The 11,494-nt window shown below is 37.7% G+C and overlaps 1 protein-coding gene across 2 annotated transcripts; it reads left to right on the forward strand.

Annotated features, from left to right (window-relative positions):
* Positions 1 to 439: 439 nt before the first annotated feature.
* On the forward strand, positions 440 to 10,868 carry LOC122667251 (CBS domain-containing protein CBSCBSPB3-like). 2 transcript variants are annotated; one of them, XM_043863499.1, is made up of 14 exons: positions 442 to 875; positions 985 to 1,153; positions 1,257 to 1,389; positions 3,582 to 3,752; positions 4,571 to 4,649; positions 4,771 to 4,884; positions 5,025 to 5,091; positions 7,617 to 7,722; positions 7,793 to 7,851; positions 9,568 to 9,674; positions 9,772 to 9,902; positions 10,008 to 10,090; positions 10,177 to 10,266; positions 10,453 to 10,868. In XM_043863499.1, exons 1-14 carry the CDS (start codon positions 733 to 735, stop codon positions 10,624 to 10,626), a joined length of 1,626 nt encoding a protein of 541 aa, XP_043719434.1. In that variant the 5' UTR covers positions 442 to 732; the 3' UTR covers positions 10,627 to 10,868. The 2 variants fall into 2 exon arrangements, 1 of the variants encoding a protein (XP_043719434.1); XR_006333779.1 differs by lacking the exon at positions 10,453 to 10,868 and having other exon boundaries at positions 440 to 875; positions 9,982 to 10,090; positions 10,177 to 10,193.
* The last annotated feature ends 626 nt before the right edge of the window (positions 10,869 to 11,494 follow it).

Consider the following 11,494-nt stretch of genomic DNA (forward strand, 5'->3'; position numbering starts at 1 on the left):
TTCGATCGGTTTCGATCAGTCTTAACGGTTCGGGCTAGGTTTTGACACCCCTAGCGATAATGATCACCATTTTGATACCACTACACACTCTTCCATTGGCCCCGTACGCACAGGGGCCACTCCCTTTTGTAGAGGACTCTTGCCCTAAAATAAATGTTGCTTTTGAAGGATGAAATATTCATTTCTCTCATGAGTCAGCGCACTCAGTAAAAAATAAAATAAAATTGGGTGAATACTTTTAAAAATTTTAATATAAATGCGTAAGTGGGACCCATCAAAAGATTACGCTGACGTAAACCGAGAGAATTTCAAGACCAAATCATCACCGTCCAAATGGAACATACATAAGATACATTACGTTTCCGAAATCCGTTTGATGATAATTTAAAGCAAATTTTCTACCAAAAAAAAGAAAAAAATTAAGCAAATTTTAAATTTAAAAATCTCAGATTGCAAAGTAAACTGGTGGGAAAGAACAGCGAAGACTGAGAAGGAGAAAGAGAAAGAGAGAGAGAGAGAGAGAGGGAAAAGAGCAAGTTGGGGGAAGGGAATCGAAACCCCAGGCGAGTAACCTTTCGAATCTCTTCCTTTCTCTCTCTCTCAGTTAATTGTGCTAGAATCATTTTCTGTACAGAAAAAGTTGGGTTTTCATGGTTTCAAGCATCTAGTTTTTTTTTTTCCCCCTTCTGAAGAGTCGATCTCTTCTCAATTCTGTAATTCAACAGCTCCAAGATGAGCAGCCAAGCAATTTCTCATCCGAGGAGAAACAATCTGAATCCGAGGCGTAGTCCGTCAACTGTAAAGAAATCGGATCCTGCTTCTGAGAACGGCAACAGTAATGGAACCCAAACGAGGCCGTCATCTCCTATCCAATCGTAGATTCCAGTTCTCTGAACTTTGTTTGCTTTAGTTTGATTGGTTTCACATTATTATTTTTTTGGTTGCAATTGCTATTTAAATAGATTTGCAAAAAAAATTGGACAGGCATGTTGTTGGAGAGAGGACGGTGAAGAAGTTGAGATTGTCAAAATCTCTCACAATTCCTGAGGGAACGACTGTTTCTGATGCCTGTCGTCGAATGGCGTCTCGCCGTGTTGCCGCAGCTTTGCTTACTGATGCCAATGGTTTGCTATCTGGAATCATTACTGACAAGGTTTGGTGCTTATTCATTCTTTCTTTGCTTTATGTCTTAGTCTTCATATCTGCTTTAATTTCTTCTTTTCGATTTCTCTAATTTTATTATGTTCTCGGTTCAGGATATTTCCACTAGGGTTGTAGCGGAAAGGTTGAAGCCACAACAGACGATTGTTTCAAAAATTATGACGAGGAATCCAGTTTTTGTTCCGTCAGATTCATTAGCCATTGAGGCTTTGCAGAAGATGGTTCTGGGTTAGTTTCATATTCTCAATTTGCTGCTCGTTTGCTTGGATTAGAAAACCACTTAATTGATTGGGAAATAAAAGATGAAAAGGGTAGAAGATGGATAGGAAGAAGGGTTGGACTTTCTCACTCCTGGGTCTCTAAACCACAGCTATCTCTGCTGTTGAAACAAAGATCTCTCTCAGATCTCAAGCAAGCAAATTGCAACTTTATTGATTCTTTTTATAACTGTTTAACATTTCAACTGATGGGCAATTTATATAGGTTGGCCAGACTTCTCAACAATAGAAGGATGAAATTTAGAAAGTTAAGAAAATAGAAACTTACAACTAAAAAGGAAAGAACATAAAATTAGAAGGTACCTAAAATTGAAACTACTTGTCCAGCAAGGACTTACTAAAAACTAACTTGCTTGCTTGTTGAATAATCAACATAGGAAATAAAAAAAGAAGTAAATCAGTCTTCTAGGAACTGTAGCTGATCTCCCTTCTTGGTTTCTTATTAAGACAAAATAGGGGGCAGATCTGGTCTTCAACTTGGGTCTTCTAGAAGGATTCCCAATATGGCTGTGACAATGTTCACGTTAGTACTCGGGTACTGTTCACTACATTGTTTTGAATTTGATTTTGGTCCTTTCTACATCAATCTCATTAGCTCCACTGCAACACAGCTATTGACACAAAACCAGAAATTTCAAAATGCCTTTTCTTTTTGGTAAACAAATTTCAAAATGCTTAGAAGCAGTTCTTTTATACAGTGGCTGGGAGGGTTCTAGACTCTCATTGGGATTTTCTCCTACATTTAATGGCCTATACATTTCCTAGGACTTACATTGGGACTTCTCAAGATTTTTAATGAATTTTACATTTTCAAGGACTTTCACAACTAACAATGAAACTAACTTATTGACATCCCCAAGACTTCATAACTTTAGAGGACTAGATACAACTAACTAGTTAAATTCGTATGGACCACTTATCCCTCATATTTCAGCTTTCAAAATAGGCCAAGTACAAGAGAGAGCATAAAAATTCCCAGCCCATGACCTATATAACCTATTAGGCTACTTTTTTAATCCATTAGATTAGGATTTTTCAGTGTGAATACTTGTGTTGAAACCTCTCTTGATCTACATCACCTAGGCTATCACCTTAAGCAAACAGTAGATCTCTCTCTCACGGCACATGTGTGCACACTAACTTTGTGAAGAGGTAAATGAATTCACCCAACCAGAGCCCTCAAGTGGTTGTAAACCGATCAAAAAGAAAGAAATCTTTACTTCACCCAGCAAAGCAGTGGAATCTATATGACTGGATTACATAAGTCTATTAGGGTCGAAAGGGTACTAGCGCATCTGATTGAAAAGAAAAGCCCCAGCACGCCTTCAAAGATTTAAATTGCCATTGGAATTTTTGACGTGGATGTCACTGCAAGAAGCACACTTTATGTGCCTTGTTGTGATGAATGTCAAGTAAAACATCTGTCGGTTGAGGCATAGGACCTTCAAATTTTACAAGGGCTTCTTTTGTGTCTGTTACCCTAGGATTAAGTGGAAAATCTAGTGTCTATCTAGTACTTTAGGCATTTGTAGTTCCTCTCTTATTTTGCTTATAAAGACTTTGGAGTTCCATTCAGTTTTGGTGTACAGGTGGACGGTTGGTCAGTTGGGGTTGTGCCTGTGTGTGCGCCTATGTGTGCTTGTGTTTAGCTTCTTTTGATCAATATTAGTTGCTATGCATATCCTGGACTATTAGTATTTCTGATGCATTTATAGCCAATTTTACATTTGTATACTGGATGTCGTGCATGGAAATCTTGTCTTCTAATCAAGTTCTTGTGGATGAAACATTAACAAATGCAATTTAAAAATTAACATTTGGCTGGTCCTACCTACTAGGTGACTACATCTGCTGATAACACAATCTCATGTTGCATCTTGCCACTGATTAAAATTGCTGAAACTATTGACCGGGACGATCTGTTTTGTAGTAGTTCACCAAAGCTTTTGTTTCTTTCCAATTTTTTTTGAAAGAATCTATTTTTGGTATTTCCCCCCTTTTATTTCCTTTGTTAATGGCTATAATATTCTCTGGTTCGCACTGAAAGTGTGTGTGTATGCAATATCTTCTATGAGAGTACTAACAAATACCTAGAGATGGCTCCTCAAATTGTCTTTAATTATTTACTCATTTCTTCTCCAGGGAAGTTTAGGCACCTCCCTGTCGTTGAAAATGATGAAGTTATTGCTATGTTGGATATTACAAAGTGCCTTTATGATGCTATATCTAGAATGGAAAAGGCTGCAGAGAAAGGAAGTGCCATTACAGCCGCTGTGGAACGGGTGGAGCATCAGTGGGGTAGCAGTTTTTCAGGTTAGTTACCCCAGAAAGATCTTCAGTGGGTGGTTTCAATTTTATTGAATCTTTTATATCTGGGGAGTGGAGACTAAGAAAGTGTTTTTTTGATAAACTAAAGTTACATTCATGGTATCACAATTTTGCGTTTAAACCATACTGATATTTTACATGGCTGAGTTCCAGTAAATACTGAAATGATGATGCAAGGAGAAAAGCTTATCCATTTTAGTTTTCCTTTCTTTTTCCCTTGAGTATAAAACAATGTATATTATGTGTTGGGTCAATTTAATATATGGGACATGCTTGCTAGGTAGGTCAGATGATCACTGGCAAAGAAATCTAGGTGATCATAGAATCCTCCAATAGTGGCTTTAGTTGGCTGCCAAAAAAGGCTTGACATGTTCCTATGCCATTGTTGTCTGGTGAATTCTATCTTAAGTGCCATATCTGAGGGAAGAAGTACGTCTCTCTTTGTTTGTATGCCATTTCAAATGGGAAGACAAATTTTGATAGCCTAAACTACAAGCTGAAAAGTCATTCATCGTTGGCTGGACAATGGTGGTGGGCAGTGAAACTTCACAAGGGACCAACCCAATGTGCCTCCTATTTCATTGGTCTGGTCCCTCTTTTTTCTTTTTTCTTTTTTTTGGGGGGGTGGGTGGGTTGGGCGGGGATGTTCAGCTGTATCATCTTTGAAATCTCACCTAGTAAAGGAATCTATATGACCCACCTGGATGGCTGGAAACGTTTTCACTTTTAATCTGTCATTAGTTTCATGCAAGGTGGCAAATCGATATATTCCTATCTTTTCTATTTTATGTTTTTGGTTGCAGCTCCATATGCCTTCATTGAAACTCTCAGGGAGCGGATGTTTAAGCCTTCCTTGTCAACGGCCATCCCTGAAAATTCCAAGTACTATATTATTTGTTTATGAGTTGTTTGTTGGCCTTTCTTTATCAAAGTCTTTCATTAGCATGTTGTTATTTTGGAAATGATTTCTTATTACCAATTTTTATTCTGTGTTCACTTGCAGGGTTGCAATAGTATCTCCATCAGATAGTGTCTATTTCGCGACAAAAAAGATGCAAGAGTTGCAAGTTAGTTCAGTGATTATTGCAACTGGAAACAAACCTCAGGGGATACTTACGTATGAGCCTTTTCTCAACTTGGCTCTCTGTGTGTGTGTGGTTTAGAACACCTGTCATGTGCAAGATGCACATTATGTGGTGTCCAATGCCTTGTATTTTTCTGCATACTTATATAGTTGTTTGTTTCTCTGGGTTGCAGTTCAAAAGATGTGCTTATGCGAGTTGTGGCTCAAAATCTTTCCCCTGAGCTGACTCTTGTCGAAAAGGTTCTTACATGTTCTTGTGCTTTACCGAACCTTCCTTTTTGTAATTTATCTTTACAAGTGTGCATTCACCCTGTTTTCTTCTTCAGTGGTGTGCTTTATTACTTATCTGTAGCAAGTTGTGACCGTTTTAAATGCGACCCTAAAGAATCAGCATTCGTTATGTTTTAAATGTTTCATTGGTTAAGTAGGTCTTTTTTTTCTTATTTATTTGATGTGATGAAGTAGGTTTTATATGGTCATGCCAGTCATGGAGAGTAATGTTACCACAGTTCTGGGCCTGGTTTGAAGTGGAAAAAGAAATGTCAGACCTTGACCTCTATCAGAACTGTACAGAAGCTGGCTGGTCTGGCCAGATTAATTTTCTAAAAGCTGGGTTTGGTGATTATCACCTTTTATAGAGTCAAAATCTTAGTGGTGTTTAGGGACTAGGCTAGTGTTAGTTGTTCAATCTCTTCGCTTTTAGGCACCTCAAAGAGGGAGATAAAGCTTTCACTTGAGCTTTCTTTTCTGTGTGGTTAAGAGATTTAGTTAAATTAGTTAATGATTTGAGGCTCTCAGCTATATTTCAATTGGTATCATAACAATAACTATGAACTTTTTGATAGGTTTAGAGATAAAGTAAGGTGAAGAAAAGTAATCATTTTCTATATTAAGTATAAAAAATGAAGCTCTCGCAACTTGTTTATCAATCAGTTGATAGTTCTATGCAATTGCAATGAACAAGTTTTGGGTTGTAATTTTGAGTGTGTAACAAGGGATAACCTAACAACCAGTCAACCAGAGATTGAAGAAGAGAAGAAACAAAGAGAGAAATAGGGAGAGAAACGATGGAGAGGGAAGGGATGAGAAGAGAACTGGTTCAGCGTTGGAATCAATGTATATTCTATCGCTGGACTTCCGTACTTTATTTATAATGCAGCAATTGTACTCTTAGTAGGAATTACAGTCGAGGAAACTAAAACAAGAAAGGAAACTACCAAACCATAAATAACTAAAACTCTCTCATGATAGGGACACTCCCTCTATCGTGACTACTACCTAACTTCAATACCACCAACAGGAAGAATGGGCCCAATGGGGGTCCCCGACACCTATAGGACTACAATTTAACAGAGAGCAATACCTCAGATAGAGGGAAAAATAGTAAGAACATTAGAGGAATTAAAAACATTAATGAGGGAAAGTAGGCCTTCTAATTGATAACTAATCAATTTCTTAGGGCTACAATGGTTGAAAGGTACCATTTGAATGAAATCAGCATATTTGTTGCTTAAATTGACGGACATGTAATTGAGGGAGGTAAGTGATTGACCTTAAAATCCCAAGGGAAGCTTATAATGATAAAAAACCTCAGAGGTCATGATATTTTTATAGACCTCCTCTGAGGTGTTGTGTTAAATTGTTAATAGAGTTAAACTTATTACCGCCAATACTATGAACTCCTAAAGTTTCTAAAGTAGACTTTTGGGATGCAATATGATGTTTTTCTTGTTCAGTGAAAATGGGTTCTTTTCCCCTTGAATCTACTCACTTCAATAGGGCCAGGCACTATATAGATTCTTCACGCCACACCTGTATTTTGTGACGCTTATTATCTAACTTCACTTAGGAAATACATAGTATCTATGGGCACATGAACTTAGTGCACTTCCTTCCTCTACCGCCTGGAAGGAACTGGACACAGTTAGGTTTGCCAAAATCAGAGAATTTGGCCTCCTAAAATTTCACAAGTGGATTGTAAATTTGGGAAACTTCATATAAGCCATCTGAAGTGGTGCTATGGAAATATCCAGATACACTAACTTATTTCAGTTAGGGATTCTTAATACCATGAATCTGCCAAGTTGTGACACCAATAGTTCCTGAATAAATGGTAAATTTTTTCCACAGAATCAACTAAGGGTGCACAGATGGTAGAAGGTTGTGTTTCTTGTGGGATTTGACTTCCTGGAAGCTTATCTACCTCATGAGCACAAGGTTGGTAAGAAGATAATACTGGGAGGGAGATATGGGCCCCAGCTGGAAGACTTGTAGATCCTATCCAACTGGTTGACTTATCGAACCTTCCTTTTGTGGTATGTAGTTGTAGGCTGATACAATCCCTTGTTAGTTGGATCTAGAAGTTATACAAGGCTTATACAGGGCTTGGATAAAAGTTTGCTTTTTGAAGTAATCTAGTCGACCTACTGGTTACATACTCTTTTTACGGACGTGAGATGTTATGCTTCTCTTCCTAGACTATTTGGCAGTTCCTATTGATTATTCAAATTCTACACAAGCTAGTTAGCTTAATGTGATGTTTGATACTAAATAACATTCCCATCATATTGGACATTAAAGAATTAACTCCTGATACTATTGATATAAAATAATGTTGTGTTGCTTAATATTCACTATTAGTGAATTAATGTTATACCTGTATGCACTGAAGATGACTCCCCCAACATTAAGCTGTCTGAATGAATGGATGCTTTTCTTACCTTCAGTTTGGTAGCATTACCTTACTTCTATGGTTTCTTTTGTAGGTAATGACTCCCCACCCAGAATGTGCAAAATTGGAGACAACAATACCTGAAGCATTGCATATAATGCATGAAGGGAATTTTTTACATCTTCCTGTTGTAGATAAAGGTGAGCATTAATTTCTTAGATTGGGGAGACATGGTTACATAATCCTGGATTGATAATAATTCGTTCGCAGATGGATTCGTTGCTGCTTGCGTGGATGTCCTCCAGATAACTCATGCAGCAATTTCTATGGTAGAGTATCATGTTAATGAATACTTCCCTGTTATCTTGAACTTATCTGCTCATATTTAATATCTATCTTTTCAAAGATGGAAACCTTTAAAATTAGTGGGAGAAACTTATCTGGTTTAGTATCTGTTTTGCTGATTGGAAATGTATTTACATAATTTTTTTTGTAGCTTCCATGCTAGCAAGTAAAACCTGTGCAATGCATGCCAAGCTAATAGTCCAACACATAGCAACCCAGGGTTAAAAAATCCAAAGAATGATCAAATCAACCTAGATTTATAGTCAAGGCCACATACCCAATCAAGACAGTTCTGAATCACTATCACATCTATTGGGGATCGATAAAATTAAGCAAATCATCATGATCATGTAGCTATAAAATGGATGCTAAATGTTCTACTACAACGATATTTTTGTTGTGGTATAATTCATTGGATCCAAAATATGATGTTCCCCATAAGTTTCCACTGTTAAGGATTCTGAAGTGATACATTATATCAACCCGCAACTAAATATGACATATCCTATCACTTTATAACACCAAAATGTTTGATTGTATTCAGTTATGGTCTCTATTGATTCTGTTCTCCTCTTCAGAGGATGTGCTATATTGCTATCCCCATTTTTATTTTTAATAAAGTATTTGTAACTTATCCCATAGGAAGAAAAAAAATCAGCTCAAATGACAGAATACATTAAATGGGTTGGTGATGTAATTCACTTTTGCTTGGGTCCTTAGCTGAAGCCGTACCAAATCAAACACATCTGTTTTGGAACTATTTAAATCAGTGACTTGCTTAAGTGAGGGAACACATTTTTCTCTGGAAAAGAGAAACAAATAAGAAAATAAAAAATTGGGACAATTAAGCACGAAATTCAAATTGCTGATTAGATCATTAAGATGAGAATATTTGAGATATATAAGATATGTAAGTAGCATTTTGTTAAATTTTCTAAGAGGATAACTTTAGTCTCTGCAATCAAGGCCATAGACTAAATTTCAATCCATTATTTAAAAATATTTTCCCTAGAAAATTTGATAAAATAAATCAAGATCCTGCACCAAAACTATTCACGATATTTTCCGAATGTAAAAGATTCTGATTCCCATTTTTGGTCGAACCCCTTGTTCTCTGTATCTGCAACCCATGCTCTAGCCTAGTTTTTTTTTAAAACTGTCTAGCCATAGCAAGCCCTACCAGACATCTTTGCTGCAGTTTCCTTCAAGCTTGATGATTTACCCCCTCCTTTGCCTTTTTGGCTGCTGTATTAAGCTTCTCCAGTCCCTGCTGTTTGGACTTCTTTTTCGCATATTGACCAAATGGTATTTTCCACTAGTACTTTGCTTCACATGGCAAGTTTCAGCTAGGGACCTCTGCCACATGGTGAAAGATAGACCTTGTCTTTTCATATTCTATTAATGTTAAAGACTAAGTCAAGTCTCTTTTGTATACAATGGGAAAAGTTAATGCAAGGAAAGCTGAAATCCTGTTAGGGGTCTGTTCATGTTGCCAGTCCATATTCCATAGGCTGCTTTATTACATGGATGGTGTGAGTAACTTCCTTGGCTCACTTGGAGGGGATGAAAGTTTGTTAACAGGCAAATAGAGGTCAACAAAGTTGGTCACCGTTGATATATTAGTATCTAGTTTATGCTGGTCATAATTGGACACTGCAGAGTTCTTTTAGCACCGTGCACTGAGCTGCCAGTTTTTGTAGGTTGAGGGTTGCTCTGGAACTGCCAATGATATGGCAAACACAATGATGCAAAAGTTTTGGGATTCTGCACTTGCCTCGGAGCCACCAGATGAGTGTGACACCTACAGGTAACTTTTTGTTGCTTTATTTATGTGTTGTGTCTTGGTTTCTTCTTATGACTTGAGGTTATCTTCTGTCACTAATGATTCTGCATGTGCTTTGCAGCGAAATGTCTGCACCAATGGCATCAGAGGTTACAGAAGCTAGCAATCTTATACATCCATCACTTGGACTAGGGAATTCTTTTCCCTTCAAGTTCCAGGATCATAAGGGCCATGTGCATAGATTTAATTATGGTATGTGTTTCAGAAATATCATTTGCTTTACCTGGGTCATGGAGGTCACTGTGGTTGTTTCTACTAACCTGATTACCAATTTCTATCTTTCTTGATGTCCCATAGGTACCGAACATTTGGATGAACTTGTGTCTGCTGTCATGCAGAGGATAGGGACTGACAATGTTCAAAATCATCCTAAGTTTTTTGTGTGTTTTTCCTATCAAACTCTGCTCTTGTTTGCCTACACTTGGTTTAGGACAGTTTAGCTCAATCTTATTGTTTCATCCTGTAGTATGAAGATGACGAAGGGGACAAAGTACTACTTTTGACTGATAGTGACCTTATTGGGGCTGTTAGTCATGCCAGACAAGCCGGGTTAAAGGTAAACAAACATCCATGCTTTTGCATTAAGTCAGAAATGAGTATTGCCATCTTATTTTTCAAATCACTATCAATTTCTTCAAGGCCAAATTTATCTCTACAAGTGTGTTACATCTGATCAATTTAGGGATGCAATTCTAGTGTGCTGCATCATGTTTCCTATTGGCTGACTTTTTGTCCTTTCCAGGTCCTAAGGTTGCATCTTGATTATTCTGAATCAAGCAAGCAGGCATCATCTTCAATGGACATGACCACAATTCAGAAAACAGATGGGCTCTCTCTCCAGTCAGGGCTTTTGGCTGGTTCAGCTGCATTGGCAGGCATCGGTTTATTGGCATACTTGAACCGCTCGAGCCAGTAATGTTGGTGTATGGTTCGCTAAAAGTTCTGCACTCTGTAGTGTTTCATAGAGGAGCTATTAGAAGATCCATCTGAGTTAAATATAATACTCTGTATTTCCCTTGGTTGCCATAATTGTTGCTCTTTTGTTCAACTTTTTTCTTTCAGGGGCTGACAAGGTGCCAAGATGTGTAAAGAAATAATCATTTACTCAGTGAATGCTTCAAACACAACTCTAAAGAAGCAAAGCGCGAAAGCATGGTAGTCCAATGAATAAATCCAACAAGTGCATCATCAGACAGAATCTCGTCCACGTCTCAGACAAACCTCATTTTTAAGGGCAGGAGGATTTTCGACAGTCAGTTGGGGGAATCTCCTACTCTACAGCAATCATGGTACCAGAAAGGATTATGTCCAATAGGGGGGGTTCATATGGTCCTCATTTTTAAGGGGAGAAGGATTTTCGACAGTCAGTCTGGGGAATCTCCTACTCTACAGCAATCATGGTACAAGAAAGGATTATGTCCAATAGAGGGTTTCATATGGTCGAGGTATAAGGATGTGAGGATGTCAGTGCTGAACCCACACGGTCAGGATGTGAGAGGATGTGGGAAATCATCCCTACGTTGTTTGTGTGATGGGGATCTTTTTTCCTTTTAATCCCAATCTTTTCAATAATGGAAAAAGGTCTTATGTTGCCTATAATGGCTATATACTAGATCAAGCCCCATTAGACACATAACACATTACCTTGAACCACTCTCAAATTAAATACAAGTGCACAAGAAATCAAATGGAGTGGAAAAACGGTGTCAAGTCACTAAATCTGAAACGCAAATAGCTAAAGGTATGTACTAATTATTTAAGCCATATTCTACAAAATATGAACA

This window comes from Telopea speciosissima, chromosome 7 (genome assembly GCF_018873765.1).
Source record: "Telopea speciosissima isolate NSW1024214 ecotype Mountain lineage chromosome 7, Tspe_v1, whole genome shotgun sequence".
Lineage (NCBI taxonomy): Eukaryota > Viridiplantae > Streptophyta > Magnoliopsida > Proteales > Proteaceae > Telopea > Telopea speciosissima.